Source organism: Corvus brachyrhynchos, unplaced genomic scaffold (genome assembly GCF_000691975.1).
Source record: "Corvus brachyrhynchos isolate BGI_N302 unplaced genomic scaffold, ASM69197v1 scaffold424, whole genome shotgun sequence".
NCBI lineage: Eukaryota > Metazoa > Chordata > Aves > Passeriformes > Corvidae > Corvus > Corvus brachyrhynchos.
Window position 1 is genome coordinate 107,524 of NW_008237953.1, and position 20,301 is coordinate 127,824.

Sequence of the window (20,301 nt, forward strand, 5' to 3'; positions counted from 1 at the left end):
GCCAAAAGTTAAAATGTGTGATGATGGTGTCCCAGGTAAGCCTCTTCCGTGTGTCTTGCTTTACAATATCCTCGAATTTTGTTTTTACAGTCCTTTATTAGAGAGTAAAATAAAAAACCCAAAGGAAAACAAAACCTTGCGCTCTACATTAAGTGGTCAACCCACACTAGGTAGAAAGTATTCGAGATAATTTCATAGAGGGGTAGCGGTTGAAGGGAGTTAGTGTGTGGCAGGAGGCCATTACCACCATGATTTAGTACATTTAATGTTGACAATGGCACATTTTTTCCACCTGCAGTAAAAGGGGTAAGTACAGGCAAGCATCTTAAATGCCAGCTTTGATCATTGGTGGCCAGTGCACTATACCCATGCTAGGAAGCCGTACCAGATAATTTTCTTTATTTTTAAAGACAGTGCTCCACATAAATTATGGTTCTAATTCAAAAGCAAAGAACTTGGTGAATCAGGCTAGTTAAAGTAGCAGTTCATACTTTGGCTTATACAGCATTATTCTCTGGCCTTTTGTAGCAATGGTGTCCTTAATACCATTTTATGTCTTTGCATTTTTCTCATTCTGTGCCCTGTTTCTCACTAAGTTTGTAGCTTGTAACACTAGTACTATTGTCCAGTGTAATTTATTCCACTTTCCATCTGAACTCTAGTTGGGATGAGCCATATGCAACTCCTTAGCTTCAAGTAAATGCTTAGTTAAAAACAAAAACTGTAGTCTTAAATCATAGTTTTAACTTGAGGGTCTCTAAACTACATGTTTTATGTCCCTTCACTACTGTAAAAAAAGGAATTACAGAAGTAATTCTATTTTAAACTTTGATTTGCATATTTAGCAGTGTGCTGTACATAGCTGGTTTTGGTTTTTCAATTTTGGTTCCTCTTCTCATGAAATTGCAGAAAGAATTAGATGCTACTGGGAGAAGTTAATGTACTCCTCTTTTTGCATCGAGATGAGAGAGACGTGTACAAATGCTGTGAACTTTAAGGATTAGTTATGTGTGATTTGTTGAATGCTCAGCCTGTACTTCACCCTTTTCCTCAAAAAGTTACATTTAAGCTTCAAGTCTTTGAGGAGATCTGAGTGAATGGCTGAAGGGTCTAGAGCAGCTTATGTAGCAGGTCACGAGGTGTGGGGCTGAGCTCCAAGTAAGGATGATGATAGCATTATTAAAGAGACCTGCAGAATGGTGAGTCAAATGGAGAGGCTGTGGTTAATGACCTTGTTAGTGTAAGAACCAGTGTGCCATCAGTTTAGGTCTTCAGATCGAAGTTTGTATCAGGCAAAAGTGTAACAGGTTTGCAGAGCAGACCCACAGTATTTTTAGTCAGAAGTCACCAAATTCCAGGAATCTGCCTGTGTTGAAAGGATGGAGCTACTTGAAAGAGAGCAGTCTGCTGGGGTTTGCTAAACAGACAAACCACATGTGGCCCTTGAGATTTCTGTTGCTAAAAGAATACTTTAAGGCCAAAGAATTTTAGAATATGTGTGTTCTGTAGGCTTGTACTGTTTTTACTGTTACCTGCATTGTCAGCTTAGCGCCAATGCTGGCTGCAGAATAGTGGGCTTGGCTACGTGGATGTTTCTGTTTCCTCTAAGTGTATATAATTAAATCTATTTTAAAAAATGAATTATAGTTATCTCTGATTTAACTAATACATTGTGGAAAGTAGTCCAGTAAGCGTACACTTCCAGGTGCTTAGCACGTGGTGAGGAGAACCGGTCTTCCAGTTTTTACATGGAGACATAAAAATGGGTGAAGGTGGAAGTTTCTTGCCTTCACAAGTTTTTTCCTTACCTCTGAAAAGTGTCTGGAACATGTACCACCACTGGTCATAGAATGATGAATACTTGCTCTGGTGCAAGATTCTCTCTGGCTCATTCCTTCCTGTAAAAAACATAGGTGCCTCTCACTGCAGTTGATAATGACTTTCTTCTAAGTATCAAAACTTATTCCAGGAAATAGATAAGAAACAATAAAGGTTCTGAAATGAATCCTGTGTTCCTCTGTTTTGGAATGACTGAGCAGGGGAAGGTTAGAAATTGTTTCTACAAACTCAAAAGAACACCCCGTTTTCTCTCAGTTCAGATTTGGAAAACTGTGTGCAGCCATTATTTGTGAGGTCTTTTTACTGTGAAAAATGAAGATCTTGTCTCTTCTGGTAGACTTATTTTGTTCTGTTTTTCATTGTCAGTATGATGTGGTTCTTTCCACTTTGATACGTACTGCTGTGATTGCCTGTGTGAAGCCACTGTGTAAACTTAATGCATCGGAATATGTGTTTTGCTTTTTTTCTCCTATACACCTCCTGGTATTTCTAAAATAGTGGTGTTAGAACAAACTGTGATTTTATGTCTAGCTCAGGGTTTGGTTGTGAACAGTAACTGTTGTCCCGATTCTAGTGCTACCCTCAATAAAGTGTTTTATATTAAGTTGTATGCCTTTTGTCAACTAAATTTACATCCATAGTTTTGATAGTGAAGAAATTAAATACTCTGTACATCAGGCCAGTTTATCATTATGTGTGTTTGGTTTTTTTTTATAGATTATTGGCGTATTGGGGAGAAATGCCTTGCCCCTTGTCTTGAAAATGGAAAACTTCATGAAGGAACAATAACTTCTCTTGAAAAGGACAAAAATGGAAAATTATTTGCTGTTGTATCATTCTTGGAGTCTGAAGAAAGGAAAATACTAGTAACAAAACTTTGTAAAGTAAAAGATAGTAGAGGACCCTGGAAAAGCTTAATATTTGATGAGGATGATCTGGAAAAGCCATATTTTCCTGATCAAAATCTTCCATCTCCTGCAGTTGCTTTTAAATTATCTGACAATGGCGATTTTATTCCATATACAATTAACAGATACCTGCGTGATTATCAAAGGGAAGGAGCCCAGTTTCTGTATAAACACTATGCTGATAAAAGGGGGTGTATTCTTGGAGACGATATGGGCCTTGGAAAGACAATACAGGTATTCTTTTTGTTTGTTACGGTGGGAGCATGTTTTCTGGGATCCGTAAATCTTTTTTAAAAAGCATTGTATTTATGAAGCTTAAACGTCCCTCTGCTGTTGCAGAGATGGATGAGGCAGGACATGATGTCCAGGACAGCACTCAGAGCCAAGAGCCCATTGCTGATTTAAGACTCACTCCTTACAGGCCATAAAATTGGGATGTGGGTCCTTTTAGTGTAAGCACAATAGTTAAAATGTTAGTGTGTTGAATTTACTTTGAGGATTGCTACCTGCCCATCGTGAAAGCAATTTGCACTGGAGTACACTAAAAGAACTTGAGGCCCTTATCTGACTCTTGCTTTTAGATTACCTTTTAACTTTTTTCCTGAGAACAGATAGTTTCACTGTTCTGGGAATGCAAAAGAGCAGGCATTTTTACTCCTATCTCTGGGAAAAGTGTTTTGGTATTCCATGCTACTTCTATCACTCTTTTGGAAATACAGCTTGATTGATGAGAGGACAAAGTGTAGCTGGATTTTTTTCATTATGCTTCGAATCTGTGTGACCTAAATTATTTCTTTTTTCCCTTGTTTTTTTCTTTCTTGTTTTTTTCTTTCTTGTTTTTTTCTTTCTTGTTTTTTTCTTTCTTGTTTTTTTCTTTCTTGTTTTTTTCTTTCTTGTTTTTTTCTTTCTTGTTTTTTTCTTTCTTGTTTTTTTCTTTCTTGTTTTTTTCTTTCTTGTTTTATTATAATTACAGTGTTTTTATGTGTGGAAATTCTCTGTAGTCTGTCTGGTTTAAAGTTAGCAGCTTGAGTTCTGTGGGGGATAGTCTTTGTTCTACTCTCTTTTCCCTTTCTCCATGTGTCCAATGCAAGCTCATTTCTTCACTGCCAGGTATATGGCAGGTATCTATTGCCCTTCCATGTAGGAGAATGTTGACAGATGCCTTTCAGTGCAAAAAAGTGTTGTCTTGTAGCAAGCTTAACAAGAGCAGTGGGTAAACTAAACTGTCAAAACTCTTTATAGAGCATTTAGAGGTGTATCATGGGTTTATATATATATGTATCTGATGATGCTCTGTTAACAGATGCTTGTTAAAACTAAACTACATTCATTTTAAGCATGGTCATGTTTCTTGTCCATGGTAGTTGAAGAACTAACTCCGTAGTTATGGAAGACTGTTTCTACTCAGAACTGCAAATAATCTGATTTTATGTAGAAAGAAATATATATATAAGATAATAGTAAACTCAGCAGAGAGGAGCTAAATTTAGTTGTCTTGCTTGCATCTTGTGTGTCTTGAATCTCAGCTGGTTGTCTAGGCACATTTATCACACAGTGACAGTGGATATGTGGAATTCACATCTGATGGCTGTTTCTTTTAGTCTGTGTCAAGTTTTCAGAAGAAAGGCAGAGATTTCAAAGAATATCCTATGTGAATAACATAATATGTGAAGGGATTCTGTAAGTACCTAGGTCAGAAAAGAACGGTTGAGGAGACTGATCTGAGGCAGCCAGCAAACTCATGCCTGAGTGCTCTGGTGGCCTTATATGATGGAGTGATGGTAATGGTCAATATGGGAAGATTGACAGATGTCATCTACTTCTGTAGGGCCTTTGATATAGTCCCACATGACATCTTACCTCCAAACTGGACGTGGGTGGATTTGATGGATGGACAGTTCAATGGATAAGGAATTGGCTGGCTGGCTAGCTGCAGCCAGAGAGTTGTGGTCAATGGCTCTGTGTTGAGGTGGAGGCTGGTGATGAGTGATGTCCCTCAGGCTCTGTTTTGGGACCACTGCTCTGCAGTCTTCCTCAATGGCACAGACGGTGGCACTGAGTGCACCCTCAGCAAGTTTGCAGATGACACAAATCTGAGCAGTGCTGTTGACACAACAGAAGGACAGGATGCCATCCAAAAGGACCTGGACAAGCTTGAGAACTGGGCCCATGAGGACTTAATGAAGTTCAACAAGTCCAAGTGCAACAACTCTGTTGCACCTGGGCTGGGGCCTGGGTACGCAGACATGAGTATAAATTGGGAGAAGTTGTAGAGAGCAGCCCTGCGAAGAGGGAGTTGAGGATTCTTGTGGGTGAAGAGCTGGACATGAGCCAGCAGGGTGCACTTGCAGCCTAGGGGTGCATCCAAAGCAACATGTCCAGCAGGTCAAGGGAGGTGTTTCTGCCCCTCTGCTCTGCCCTTCTGAGACCCCCCCTTCCCACCCCTCCCGAACACTACATCCAGCTCTGGGGTCCCCAGCACAGGAAGGATGTGGACCTGTTGGAGTGGGTCCGGAGGAGGCCACAAGGTGTTCCCAAGGGATGGAGCACCTCTCCTATGAAGACAGGCAGAGAGCTTTGGGGCAGTTCAGCCTGGAGAAGAGAAAGCTCTGGGGGGACCTCATTGCAGCCTTCCAGTAATGTTTGTGTTGAAGGCCAGGTTGGATAGGGGCCTGAACAACCTGGTCTAGTGAATGGCATCCTTGCCCATTGCAGGGATTGGAACTAGGGGATCTTTAAGGTTTGTTCCCAACCCTTACCATTTTATGATTCTGTGATCTTGTGTATTTTTTATAAAACACAGTGATAATGTTCAAGTTCAGTATGGGAAAGGCAGTTCAGTGGATGTGAAGTAAAATGGAAGAATTCACTTGTTTAGAAAAGGTTAGTACATATGAAAAAATAAATTTAAATTTCATTGAGTAACTGATACAGTCTTAGAAGAAAGTTGTCTTATGCTTGTCAGTTGGCTGAACCTTACTGTTTCTGAATTAGAGGATGATTCATGAGATAGACATTTCTAGAAATCCTTTGAATTTTAGTGTTCTTTGTACTTCTGAACTGGTTTTTGCATTAAATGGCCTGACCATATGGCTCTTTCATATCAAGCTGAAGTTTAAGTGAAGGTAAATAGAATAATGTTGTTTCTTAGTGTGATCACAGTAAAATAGTTTCCTATCAAGGCATTTAGGTTGCTTCTTGCTTTATTTGGAAGAGCCAAAGGTTTCTGGTAATGACTTGCTGTTTCACTGCCTTTGCTACTCTTAGAAATTTGTGATGCAAATTCTTCCAAGAATGGAGAATGTGGAAGAGACAGGGAGATTTATTGTTTAGTTGAATTTGATTCTAATTCTCAAAGGATTAAAAAAAAAAAGTAAAGGTCATTAGTTAAACAACATGTGCAAACTGGCAGTTCATCTCAACCTCAGTTTATGAGATATTATGTATAAAATTGTTTGGGTTACTTTTATTCTACATACCTCTCTTTCACTCGGTGGCCATCCATATGATGGATTTCTTCTCTCTTCTGTCCATCTAACTTCTCTTCCCAGGCAGGTGTTTTTCCTGCACTCTCCTGTCCTGACTAGCTCTTTCTCCCCATCATTAGAGGGAGAAGATTTTTTTTGGAAATCAACAGTTGGTAGCTTTACCTCTGTCCTGCTATGAGCAGCTGTGTAGCAGCTGCAAAAAGAAAGCGGCTGGAGCTGGCTGCTCTGAATAAAAGGGGCCTGTTGAGTTTTCAAAAGAAGGGCACCTCTCTGATGATGCATCTGGTCCTTGCTGCTGCTTAGTCCCATGGATACCATTTATCCCAAGTGGATTTTAGATTTGCGTGTTCTGGCTGGATCTTTCTCTGCCTTCTTCCTGTTTTGGATTATGATAGGAGCAGTTTGGAATAGCCTGTGCTGGGATGTTTGTCCTTGCTGTGGTGTATTGTAATAAATATCTTCTCATAATCAACTTGACTGGTTTGAGGCAGATGGGAGAATATAGCACAATAGAAAGAAAATGGTTTTGATGTTAACAACAGGAATTTGAAGGAATGAAACATACAGAAAAAGGCATATTAGTAAAAAACAAACCTCTAGGATAAGCCTCTTCTTCCTTTTGCAGAAATAATATTGAGAGGATAGTTAGAGGATGTCTGTTCCTTCTGTTTTCTCATCTGAGATTCAAGTACCCTGAAAAGGAGAGTTGCAATGCAGGCGTCATCTCTGTTTTTTCCTGGCTCGTTCATACTGTCTCTTGTATATTTTTATGACTTTTCCACTTAGAGAATATAAGAGTGAGATAGAGCAATTAACTGTCCTTAACATTAATTCAAGGAATTCTTGGGAATCCAACAGAGGGAGGGGTCCCAGTTTAAAACCAGATTTATTTAAAATAATTTCCCCTCTCCTCGCCCCCCCCAAAAAAATCTCCCCCCACCAAACCAAACCACCTTACTAAGTCCTGTCCAGGATTTTGTCCTAAATGTTTATTTCTTGTGGAATTAATTCAATTGCTTGTTCTTCATAGTCACTGAGAATTGTTTTCTTTCTCAAGGTCATTTCATTTTTGGCTGCAGTGTTGCACAAAAAGGGAACGCGTGAGGATATTGAAAATAATATGCCGGAATTTTTACTAAGGACAATGAAAAAGGGCTCAGATTGTAACCCCAAGAAGGTACAACTTTTAGTGATACTGGCTTAAGGATTTTGATAAAAGGCAGTACTTGGATTTGTTTGTTTGTTAGTTCTAGGAGTTTATGTACATTAATTTTTAAAATTCAGCTGCTGAAGTAGGATTTCTTGCCTTTCCTAAGTGCTTGGGAAGTCTTCAGTTTTCCAGACTGTCATAGAGCCTTCTCGCTCTAGTTGTTATTGTCTAATTTGTTACTACTGTTCATCTGCACTAATGGAAAAAATTTTGAGGTGTCTGGGTTAGATTTGTGGCTAGAGTACATTGAAAAGCCCATGTCAGTGAGTAGAAAATTAGTGTTGTGTGATGATATTTTTAAAGTAAAAAAAGCATATATATCTATAATAACAGGGTATTTAATTAGGACAAATCCATATATTTAGAATATGTATTGCTAATAGCCTTGTGACCTCCTGTATTTTCTTCATTGGCTGTCATAATGTCGGAAGTAAGTCTGACTGATAATCTAGGTAATCAAATACAGTGACAGCACATAAAAGATACATGTAAAAGTTCTGTGTGAATAAGATAAATCTGAAGATCATTTTAATCCATTACAGAAACCATGTGATTTCTATTTTCCATTGTTATTTTTATTTTACTGGAGTAATTAGAAAATTTGACCGGCATGATGGGTCGTATGACTGTAGCTCTGTGATTAACGGATACGTGTTCCTCAGGAAATACAGGCTGAGAGGAAGGGGTAAAGGGATAGCACTTCATGTGCAAAGAAACAGGAATGCTTCTGACTAAGAATAAGGGAAGAATGTCCACTTTGAGGACATATAATGTTGGAGCAGGTCACAGAGAGCTTGTAGACCCCATCCATCCTTACGGGGTTTTGAAGACCTCAATTCGGAAAGCCTGGGTTTGAAGTCAGTGTTGCCACTGCTTTGACTATAAAGTAGGACTGAAAATGTCCCAAGGTCACTTCCAACCTCACTGATTTTATTGTTCTGTGATATTAAGTGAATCATGTGTGCTGTCCTAATTTTTTTAACCCTTTTCAGGGCTCTGTTTTCAAGTCACATGATGACTAGACTTGTGGATTTGAGGAAGCTGCTTACCCTCTTCATCCTTTTGTTTTCTCCATTTGTAAAACATTTTGTGATATACAGATGCTATAACAAAGCAAAGTGGTAGTGTTTCACATCTTACTGCAGTTGTTAGAGTATAATTTGAGTAAGTAGTGCTGTTTATTTAATTTTAGTATTACAGTATTTTTATGCTGTATTATATACATACTCAGAGTAAACTGATTACTTTTGAATTTATATTGATTTTAGATATTTTCCATACATGCTTTGAAATGGCAGAATTAAACAGTCAAACTGCTCAGAGCAGTAGAACAGTCAAGATCTTGACTTCTGTTATTGAGAAATTGCTGTATTACATTTCTCAAGTAATATTACAATATGTATTTGTTTGCAGACTTTCCTCATAGTGGCCCCTCTTTCAGTGCTGTACAACTGGAAGGATGAGTTAGACACATGGGGATACTTTAAGGTGGCTGTCTTACATGGCAGTAAAAAAGACGATGACATGAGTCGCATCAAGCAAGGGAAATACGAAGTTGCTCTTACAACATATGAAATACTTCGCCTGTATTTGGATGAATTTAACAGGTAATGGCTTTAATGTGTTTTTGTATGCACCGAATTTTAACTAATTGTGCATTGTTCTTTTCAAGAACTTTTTCTCTGTAATGTATTTACTGTTAAATCCATTGATCTACTGTGCTGCAGAGAAGATTCCCTGTACTATTGAATTTATCCTGTGCTACTGAATTTAACATGTATATTTCTGATGGGTTGACCTTGGCTGGACACCAGGTGGCTACCAAGCCACTCTATCACTCCCCTTCCCAGCTGAACAGGAAAGAGAAATTAAGGAAAAAAAAAACTCTTTAGCTGAGATAAGGCAGTTTACAAAAGCAAAAGCAAAAGTTTAGGTGTGCACAAGCGAAGAGGGGAAAAAAAATGGTTTATTTTCTGCTTCCTGTCAGCTAGCAGTGTTGAGCCACTTCCCAGGAAGCAGGGGTTCAGCACACATAGCAGTTGCTCTGGAAGGCAAACACTGTAAATAAAAAAATGCCCCATTCCTCTTCCTTTCCATAGCTTTTATACATATACATATACATCCGTATGAGCTGATGTCATATGGAATGAGTTATCCCTTTGGTCAGTTTAGGTCAGCTGGCCGAGTTGTGCCCCCTCCCAGGATCTTGCCCATTCCCAATCTGCTGATGTGGGTGAATGTTGAGAGAGAGCACTGGTGCTCTGCCAGTGCTGCTCAGCAGTAGCCAAAGCACTGGTGTGTTATCAACACCTTTCCAGCTATGGACACAAAGCACAGACCTGTGAGGGCTGCTACGGGAAAATCAGCTCCATCTCAGCCAGACCCAATACAACTGTCTTTGTCATGGGACATGTGGTAGCAGTAAGGGTTTGAATAGTTCCCATAAAACCAGTCTTTGCTGGTAGCACACCTATGAAATGTTCTCTGAAAGATGCAGGAATTGCCTGCTGGAAAACTGATGACAGCTAAAAGATACAAAGAAGGTATTTCTGTCTTTCAGTACAGTGTAAGGTGAATAATCACCTGGAATTTTTAGCAAACGTTCAAAAAGGTATTTTCCTTGTTGTTTGCACTTTTCACCAACTTGATGAAATTATTGAGCCCTAAAAACTTTGAGATTTAAACCCATGCATTTCTCATCCTATCCTAAAGGTTCTTGTACTAGTTTGAAAACAAACCAGTGGGAGGCACTAAGTCAGAATAACAATTTAATGGAAATTAAAGAAAAGGGAAAAAAAAAAGGTAAAAGAAAACACTGTCAAACTGACAGAGTCAAGGTACAACCTGACACCCTGTTAGGCAGGGTGGTGGTAGCAGTCTGGTAGAATGGTGGCTGCAGTCCTCTGAAGCAGTGATCCTGTAGTAAAACAGTCTGCTCTTCCTCAGGAAGTCCAGTGGTGGCTGTGTAGCTCCTGTCCTCTGGAAATCCAGTGGGAAGCCAGTGTCTCTGGTGTTCAGCCTCAGATTATATCCACGATGGGATGCTTGGTTCCTCCCTCTGGGTGGAGCATCTCACAATGGGGTAACGAGTCATGAGGCAAAGTGTTGATTAGGCTCATTAACAGAAGATAGTCCGGAGGGAGTTATCTCTGAGTCAGGCGGCAGGACAATGATGGGCAATTAACAGAAAGATAGTCTGGGGGAGGAGGCAAGGAAACACTGCCCCACCTGATTTCAACAGCTGATGGGGATGGTAATAGAATACACTGCAACCCAGGACAGTTCTTTTCCCTTATGTCATCTTGGAAGTAGGGTACAAGTTGTGTCAATGGCTGGTAATAGCAGCCTGCCCTCAGTGGCTGGGGAAAATGGATCTGCCGATCCTGGCATTTCAGGTGTTAGGAAAGGTGCAGGCCCCAGAGAGTATCCTAGTTGTTTGGAAATCCATCACCAAAACAGTTAAGATCTTCATCTCTGTGCTGAGGTCTGAGAAGTACAGATAGAAGCATAAAGCAGTTCTGTTATCAGCTCCCTAACTATTTGTGTTCTTTCTGAGGAACTCTTCATGCTTGATCATGGAGTAGACTGTGGTCAGGAAATAAATGCATGTGTGGAGCAAATCTGATGTGTGACTGCCTGCAAATACATTCCTCAGCATGCAGATTTACCAAACTGTTTCTACAGAGCATGTGCCTGGATGGGCCTATGAGCTCAACACCGGAAGAACCTTTGTGTCTTGCTTAACTACAGTGATGGATTGGCCTCAAAAATAGTTAGTAATAATAAATAATGAGCTATCAGGGATAAGAATGCATATGCTCAGTTATGCGTGTAAATCAGTATGAGAGATTTAAGTGGAAGGAGCTAGCATATGAACGTCTGTTAGACTTTTTTCAGAAACGCCAGTTTTTAGCATATTTTGGGAATGTAGGAACTTGAATATGAATGAATTTATTTAGTGGGTGTCAAAAATGCCGCAAGATCAGCCTTCATTAGTGAACCAAATGCATTTTGCTCAGGAAACATACTTTCTACTAAACATCTCAAAACATGTCTGTTCCAGCTTTTTGCAGCATTATCAGACTGGATATGGTTGTGTTCTGAAATATTCATATATATAAAGTGAACTCATAAAGTTAGTAGATCTCTTTCTGGGGACTTGAAGACTATTTTTATTATTATCATCACAGTATACAGGTCATTCTACCTGTAAGTTTTGTTGTTGAATTGGCTGCAAAATATCTCTTGGTCACTGCTTATAGTGGTGTTCCTTCTAGTCACAATCACAAAATATTAAAATTCCTCTGCTATATTGGTTTTGTATGGATATTCTTGGGTGATACTTTCTTGTAGAAAGTATGCAGCTTGAAATGTTTTCAGTTCACTGGTATTTGCACTGGATAATTTTTGTTGGGAAAATGAAGCATACCTATGTTAAGCATATTTCAGTAGTTTACCTTCAGAGACTTACTTATTTTTTGTAAATCTTAATTATGAGTGGGGTTAATTTTAGTGAGATGTGCTGGATTCCTTAGTCCACAGATTGAAAGCTGCTTTCTTCACAGAAAGCATTTGATACAGTTAACAGTAGCTCATTTATTTGGTGATGTAGTTTAGCCATTATGGTGAACTATACTAATTGAATTTACTAAACAAACAATATAAAGAAATGGAGTAATATAATACAAAAAAACAGGGAAATCAAAAAGTGATAGTGTGTTATAAAGCAATCACAGCTACTTGTGTGGCTGACTTCACTTTTTATATGTATGTGGGATGATGGGACAAATAATGCAAATTAATGAAATTTTTTTTTTGATGTGCAGTATAGAGTGGTCTGCTGTGATAGTGGACGAAGCACACAGAATCAAGAATCCAAAGGCGCAAATAACTCAAACCATGAAGTCATTAAAATGCAGTGTTCGCATAGGTCTTACTGGAACCATTCTTCAAAACAATATGAAGGAACTTTGGTGTGTTATGGACTGGTAAATAAAATATTTTTTTTATGCTTAAACACCTCTTCATGTTAACTGTGCAGCGGGGGTGGGGCAGGGCTGGATGATATGGACCCATCTGTGTTATAAAAAAACAACAACAAAAAAATACCCCCTCAACCTCAAAACACCTGCTTATTTCTGAGAATATAACTGTGTTTGTTCTAACACATCTGGGAAGGTAAGCTCCTGGTATTTTGCAGTTACTTAATACATTTGGAGTTCATCCCATCTGGTTTCTTTGGGGAATTTGGGAAGTAGTTAAAATTATTCTTCCCCCACTGCCCACATTGCCTTTTTTTTTGTTTCTTTTCTTTTTCCTAAGGACACTCATTTTTTTTTTCATCTGTCCTTTGCCCAGCAGATAGGGAATCATTACACAACCTTGACCAACATAGTGCCTTTGCTCTTTCCGGTATGTGCAGGTCATTCTGTCCTACTTGGAGGATGAAAGTAATAATGTTTTGCTTTTTTTCAAAATGCACAAGTGCACATATTTGAAAAGTAACAGTCATGTCCAGAAAAACATTTAATGGTCAAGGAGAAGTGCAACTGACCATAGATACAAATCTAAACCTTCTGGGAATGCTTTGCAGAGGAGGAACAGAGCATACATATTTTAAATATAAGGATATACAGAACAGAAATAGCAGGAAGAATATTTTAAGCTTAGTGTTGCATCTCATCCATTAAAACTATGCTGATGTTGTTAGTAAATTATTCCAATGTGTAGTGCTGCCAACAATTACTAAATTCTTTTTACTATTGGGTTTCTCAAGATTTCATTTAGTTAATTGTAATATCTGCATATTCTGATTTAATAAAAATAGTAAAAATTGAAAACATGACTGATTAGCTTCCAGTTTAGGCTCCTGAGCACTAGCAGCCTTGTAGTTCAGAGGTTCTGTATATTTGTGATTTCTGTTGTTCTGCTAAACTTCTTTCTTGAGATTGCAGCCCTAATCCTAGGGGGTATCTCTTAGCATTTGAGAATCACAGAAAACAGATGAAAAATGGCAGCTCTGAAAATAGTATGTATGTTTCTCTTTGTACTTAAAACTTGTAGTAGTTTCTCTAGTGACTGCTACTTTAAGATTTCTTGCTGTTAGCCAGAAAATAAAAACAACTTATGGTATACTTTAAATCAGTGAATCAATCCCCCATCCCCTTTTGTTTTTTAATAGGGCTGTACCAGGACTTTTAGGTAGCAGAGAACATTTCAAGAAGAAATTCTCTGATCCGGTGGAGCATGGCCAGAGGCACACTGCAACTAAAAGGGAGCTAGCAACAGGTCGTAAGGCCATGGTGAAGCTAGCAAGAAAAATGTCTGGCTGGTTTCTGAGACGTACCAAAGCGCTTATCAGTGATCAGTTGCCAAAAAAGGAAGACAGAGTAAGAGTGCCTTCACATTTCAAATACAATATTAATGAACATATCTCTTCTTTTTTGTTTTCTTGTTGTATTTTTTCTCTTTCATCATGTCTGCAGTTTATGGTTTTCTCTTCGTCTTATTAACTTAAGAAGAATCCGTAGCCATAGAAAAAGTGCACTTGCAGTAGTGTGCTTTGTTCACATAATTACTATGATTGCACATGGAAATGGAGTTAATCAAGCATGAAAATGCTCAGCTAGTCTTCTGACTAGTGATTTACACATCTGTTTTATGTGTGTTTTTGTCCTTATCTGGGCTGGGCAAGCCCAAAGCAATGTATGTAAATTTCTTGAAATTCTATGTAAAACTTCTGAATTTGCAGCTTGACACTTTGTGTTTGGAACAGTATGCTTTTAAATCCCTCATTTTCAATCCATAAATAAAAGAAAAAACTCAGACATAATGGTGTTCATCTGATGCAATTGTAAATACTATATGAAGTGATAATACTTTTTTAATATATCTTAGAGTTCTGCTAAATCTTTTCTTCTAAGCAGACAAATACGTAAGTTTGCAGCTGGTTTTGTTTTCAAAATCTGGTATTTATTCTTCATCCTTAGTTTATAATAATGTCATCTAGGCTGTCTTCTGAAGGAAAGATTAACACAAACATCAGTCAGTCGCTTTTCTGAATCTAGCAGGTTTTATTCTTTTTATTATCTTGTTAATGTGAGTATATGTTCAAGTTACTGCTGTATTATTATAGCTCAGCATGGTGCTGCTACTACTATGTGGATAGCATAGGTTAGGGAATGATCTTCAGATTTCTGTCTCCTGCTGCTTAAGACTAAAGATGTCATGGAGATGCCACCCATGGTCTCTAAAAAGAGGGATCAGAGTTTTGGCCATAGCACTGTGTAGATCCTTGCCTTCTCATTGTTTATTCTGTTTGTCCTGCTTGTGGTAGTGCCCTATGACAGCTAGTGCCTGAAAAGGGGAAAGAAAGGGCAGATTAAGCACCTTGCAAAACAGAGAGAAATCTGTAATTAAAATTATGCATTTATTTCTCTCAATTTTCCTTTCTCTTCCTATTCCTTCACAAAAGCCATTATGAAAGGTCTTGAGCAAAATAACAGGAGGTTCTTGTAGCATGATGTTGATATTCTTTGTAGAATTTTGAGATGGAATAAAACAAGTATGCATACATTTTGGCTACAGTTCATGTTCTTTTGGTGTCAAGATCCACATTTTTTTTTTCTTTTGGTGGTGGAATAATTTCCTGTAACTATTTGAGCAGGTATAGTATTTATTTCTGCTTTATTTTCAGGGATCTGTGATTTGTGTTTTTTGATGCAGTGCTTTTTTGCCTTTCATTGTGTGCTGCACATGATAGTGTTACTTGGGTTTTCTTTTTGACAGATGGTGTTTTGTTCCTTAACTGAATTCCAGAAAGCAGTGTACCAGGCTGTGCTAGAGACAGATGATGTAACCTTGGTGTTAAGAGCAGGAGAGCCCTGTAGCTGCAACAGTGGCCGGAAAAGGAAGAACTGTTGTTACAAAGTAAGAACTTGGCGCTGTTTGTATTTTAGATCATAGTCTTCTGAATTTCCTGAGAGACTCACTGCTGATTAAGAGCTGATTGAAATGTTTGCCTACGTGTAGGCCATCTGTTTGGGAAATTCCGACTGGAAACATGGGGAGCTGCGTTACCAGCATGATGGAGTTAGGCACTTTGGGATTGCTGCAAAGTTGCTTTGCAGGCACTGAGCAGTTGGTTGTTATCTATGCACTAAATTCTGGATCTTTTGTATTAATAAATGCACCTGTGATTTAGTTGGAATTGGCAAGGGTACTGCATTGAGATATTCAGTATATGTCAGGCATGCTGCTCCCAGGTGACTCGGGCAGTTTGTGCAGAAGCTGCAAATGGGAGGCACCCTGAACTCGGCAGGTTACCTGGGCAGTTTGTTGTGTTCTAACTGCAGTTGTGCCTTTCTGTGCCATTAAACATTCACTTTGCCTTGTTTCACTGAGGGGAGAACTGCAATAGCAGCCACAGAGCACAAGCTGAACTTTATCCACGAGTAACAGCTTTGCAGATTTCTTCAATCCTCTCTGGACTTCTTTAATGCTTGATTAGTCTAGCTTTGTATTTGTTTTGCCTGTATCACTCAGTAGGCTCAGATTAAGCACATCTTTTAAACATTTGGAAGCATATGTCACATGTTTGTTTCTCCCTTTTATCTTTCTGGCCTACTCTGATTCTTGTGTAGTGTTTTGAGTTTTTTTCCAAATGATATAGGTTTTTCAGTCTCCTGCATCTTTTTTTATGAACAATCCCCTTATCAGTCTTGTTTAATATTCCATGGATACTAGCCCTCTTTGCAGGCTTTTGTTTCTAGTGATGTTTTGTAGAAAAAAAGAAATGCTGTTGAACTTGATTCACAAAGGGCAGTAGGCAGGCCTGAAGATAGTTGAGTGCTTTTATGGACTGTCTTATTCCAGGGTTAACTGTGACATTTAGTAACTTGAGAAGGCAAAGAAAAACAAATACTGATCACACCAGCCAACCATAATCAGGAAAATAGCTGTTGAGATAGCTGCTGTTGCATTGTAGAATGCCTGAAGCTTGAATTATGTTATTTGAGGTGTTTATAAAGCTTTCTAGGGATTTTCTGGAGAGAATAGTAAAGTTAGCAGTTGAAAGAAAGAAGTCATTCAAACTGCTCTGACTTGCTTTAATCAGTTGTGAAGTTACCTTTTTGTTTACTGAAGAGCTCTTGGTTATCTCCATGTGATATCTGTAGAAGTTACTATCTGAAATGTTTAGCAAACAATGAACGTAGATGTAGGGGTTTTTTCTTATTGAGAAAATGTTTCTATTAATAGGGTCATAAAGCTGCAGGAAAAACAAAACTTGCTTCATTTTTATCAGAAATACACTACACATCTCTTGGGGATCAGTTATGGTACTAAGGATTGTTAATGCATTAAACCTGGTAAGAATAGCATTTATTTGAGATTATTACTTATTTTCAGGGGTATTTGTTTGCATAAACTGATTTTTTTTGTAGGTAAATGCACATGGTGAAACAATTAAGTCATTGCGCTTCAGTTACCTAATGATCCTACAGAAGGTTGCAAATCATGCTGCACTGCTGCAGACAGACAACACTAGCAAGATGCAGGTTAGTTTCAGAAGTATCTAAAAAATGGACTTGTGGAAAATGAATGGGATGAAGAGTCTTGAATGAAAATTGCTGCTGGCCTCCTTTTTAAGTCTTAACTAACTGCAACTAAGACATTTTGTGAAATTCCTTTTGCATTCAGTTACACAGAATGCATACCTTATAAAGACATTATACAAAAGAACATGTTCATTTAGTTGATGCATACCTGAAAATAAGGTTTATAAAACATTGGAGAGATAGGAGGGAGAGTAGTTTTTAATGATTTCTAATGGTGCCATTTTTGTTACATTTATGAAGAGTGCCTATAAGAAGAATGTCTTTGTGCAAGTAAATAAATAAATAATAGCTAATTAGAATTTTTTTTCTCTAGTACTTTCATTGAGAGCTGAGTTTGTTTAAATAATGAGAAACATGTTTTAGAAGAAATTGGTCAATGAAAGATCAATATCAATTTATCTTGTTACTGTGGCTAGTAACAAGACCCACAAAGGGCAGTTTTTAGAAAAGCTTGTGTGAGCCTTAAGATCCAGGAATGAGGAAAGGGATTTAGGGATGTTGGCACTTTCTCTTAGAAGCTATCAAGGAAGAGAAATCAGAATGTCCTAGGTAATTTTGAAAGTTTGTTCCATTCAAGCAGTTTTGCTTTTTTGGAAATGTTAATTTTGGTTTCCAGGGCCTTATACACAGCATATACCCAGATGTTTTCAGTGGGCTTTTTTGTGTATTGCATATGTAGTTTTATAACATTTGGTATTTAAATAACCTCTGAAATAAGAGAATACAAGTATTCAGTGACTTACTATCTTTTGTGTCATGCATAATTATTAGTTTTGCCAACATCTACTAAATAAAGTGCTACTTTACAGTGTTTCTAACCTTTAGTATTGATGGTAATGACATGTGTTATTCTTAAGTGAGAGATGTGATCTTTTCTTTCTCTCTGGAAAAGTGGACTTGAAGTGTGAGGTTACGTTTAAGTTCAGAGCTAAATTTAGCAGTGGAGCTTTATGTGGCTTTTGAACAGCTTAGGTGCATTTCCTGAACAGTTATTATTTTTGTGGAGCAATATGTAATTCCCATACTGGCTTGTTATTCCAGAGAGTCAAGAGAATTGTTGGTACACAACTGTTGGCTAATGCAAACCTCAAGGCAGCAGAATTTTTTGAAACTGACAGTTCTGGTCAAGAGAAGAAATTTTGAATACAATCCATGATTTCAGATTAGGAATCTCTTTTGTTTTTAAATGAAACAAAGCAAAACACATGGGATATGTTTTATCCAGCAGTTTTGTAGTGAACTAATTTAAAAACCACATAACTCTGCTTGAGATACTTTGGCAGATCACGTTTCATCCTGTTTAACTCCTTGTATGGCTTAATATAGTTCTGATTTTTAATACCTGTTCAATCTTTCTGCTTTTCTTCCAGGAAGCACATATCAAACGAGTTTGCAGCCAGGTGTTTTCCAGTTTTCCAGATTTTGTGCAGTTAAGCAAAGATGCAGCCTTTGAAACAATTTCAGATCCAAAATACAGTGGAAAAATGAAGGTAAACCCATTCCTTAGAAGAAAAATAAATATTATTAACAGTAATAGATTTGGCCTATATTATATGGATGTAAGAAAATGTACACCTGATAGTTGTGGGGGTTTTAATCATTCTGTTTATGACTGGTCATACAACAGCAGGTATCTCCTGTCATGGATCAGTATGCATTTGGGCAAAGACTGGGTAAGTGTATCTGTGATGCTTGGATTTTTTGAGATTTTAGCTTCACATGTTTAATGGTGGGCATGGAAATGACCCTTACAGTCAACATAATTATTGTTTCATGAAACCATGGTATCCAGTGACAGTCAGAAATATTTGGCAAAGAAAAGGAAGCAAAACAAAATTATTGTGGGCTTAGTGGTTTGTGCACACCTGTTGGAGAATGGTTAGAGGATCAGGGACATGGATTATTGATAAAACAAGGTCAATAGAAGAGCTGTGCAGGCAAAGGCCTGCAAGCAAAAGCCTGCATGAGAAAAAGCCTCCATGAGAAAATGCCTGTGTGAGAAACAGGCCTAAGAACCAAAAGGGAGTTTTTAGGAGGTACAGTCCTGTGCTGATAAGATATACTGACCATGAGAAGGGAGGAAGATTTTTGATCTCTCAAGTCAAAACATAAATAATAGAAGCTTGCCAAATATAGTCTTTTATCTAACCCAATTATGTAGAAGTAAGAATGCGCTTTTATAAGTTTAAACTAATTAAAGAACTGATAAGCTTGTACTCAATACTATATAAGCGCCTCTGTATTGCCAATAAACAAAGCTTGCATTACCAATCACACTGACTGTCTGCATGGCTTCCCCCGCCAGAAAGTCAGCACACGCCTTCAATTTTGTGTGTAGTCCCTGCTGTCAAAAAGCGTATGTTAAGACTTTGAGAAGATTTAGAGGATGGTTCAGAGAAGGGCCACAGAGGTGTTTAGTAACTGTGCGTCAGAAGCAGCCAAGTAGGCTGGGACCCCCCAGCCTGTAAAGAATGTCTTAGGATGAATGTAAGTGGGACCTACACAATCATGAATAGGATGGAACTGGTGAAAATGTACTGAGTGCCTACTGACTTCTTGAATCCTTTGGACATTAGGTGAAAATAATAGTAGTCATGCTAAAGATGACCAAAATAAATGTGTCCAGTGTGAATAAAACTCCTTACCTCAGAAACTTTCTGGTTTCAGAAAGGAACAAAAGATTTTAATGATGACGTATAGCGTAGATGATGATGGTGTTGTTTAATGTAGATGAAAAATATGTCTAATATAGCTAATTAAAAAGAAAGCTATACTAGTTTTAGTAGTGTTCCTGAGCTGAGAGTAATGGTGCGGGAGGGGCTGTTAGAAGCTATGCAGAATTTTGGCTCTCCATAAACCTGGGTATTAACATTTTCTTCTTGGGACTGGTGGCAGTGGGAGGATTATGTTGCTGTAGCAGTCACGGCTGTTATCACTTTACTGGTTTGTTACTATGTAAGCAAGATCTTTCTTTACTGTGAATACATACGTGTGAAATACCTGCATGTTAACTTTGTTGTATACATTTAATTTTTGAGAAGGTGAATTTAGGTGTCAAATTAGCTACCAGCAAATTTTCAATACATAGCTCTAAAAACCAAATCCATCATATTCAGGAGTTGAAGAATTGCTTATGAAGGGGTTCTATTACTGATTATTTTACCCTGGCATTATTCACACTACTATTTTACATTTTTGGGGGTTTTTTGGTTGTTTTTTTGGTTTTTTTTTTCCCATGG

At 38.1% G+C, this 20,301-nt stretch overlaps 1 protein-coding gene across 3 annotated transcripts in view; it reads left to right on the forward strand.

The window, feature by feature from the left end:
• The first annotated feature begins 6 nt into the window (after nucleotides 1–6).
• ERCC6L2 (ERCC excision repair 6 like 2) overlaps nucleotides 7–20,301 on the forward strand; it is a 51,556-nt gene continuing 31,261 nt past the window's right edge. For all 3 annotated transcript variants that reach the window (XM_017733338.1, XM_008632931.1, XM_017733340.1), the window contains exons 1-9: nucleotides 7–35; nucleotides 2,557–2,981; nucleotides 7,293–7,412; nucleotides 8,859–9,052; nucleotides 12,272–12,433; nucleotides 13,627–13,834; nucleotides 15,234–15,374; nucleotides 16,889–17,002; nucleotides 18,433–18,552. In XM_017733338.1, coding sequence (XP_017588827.1) covers nucleotides 14–35; nucleotides 2,557–2,981; nucleotides 7,293–7,412; nucleotides 8,859–9,052; nucleotides 12,272–12,433; nucleotides 13,627–13,834; nucleotides 15,234–15,374; nucleotides 16,889–17,002; nucleotides 18,433–18,552 — 1,506 coding nt within the window. In that variant the 5' untranslated portion in view covers nucleotides 7–13. The remainder of the gene's footprint in view (nucleotides 36–2,556; nucleotides 2,982–7,292; nucleotides 7,413–8,858; nucleotides 9,053–12,271; nucleotides 12,434–13,626; nucleotides 13,835–15,233; nucleotides 15,375–16,888; nucleotides 17,003–18,432; nucleotides 18,553–20,301) is intronic.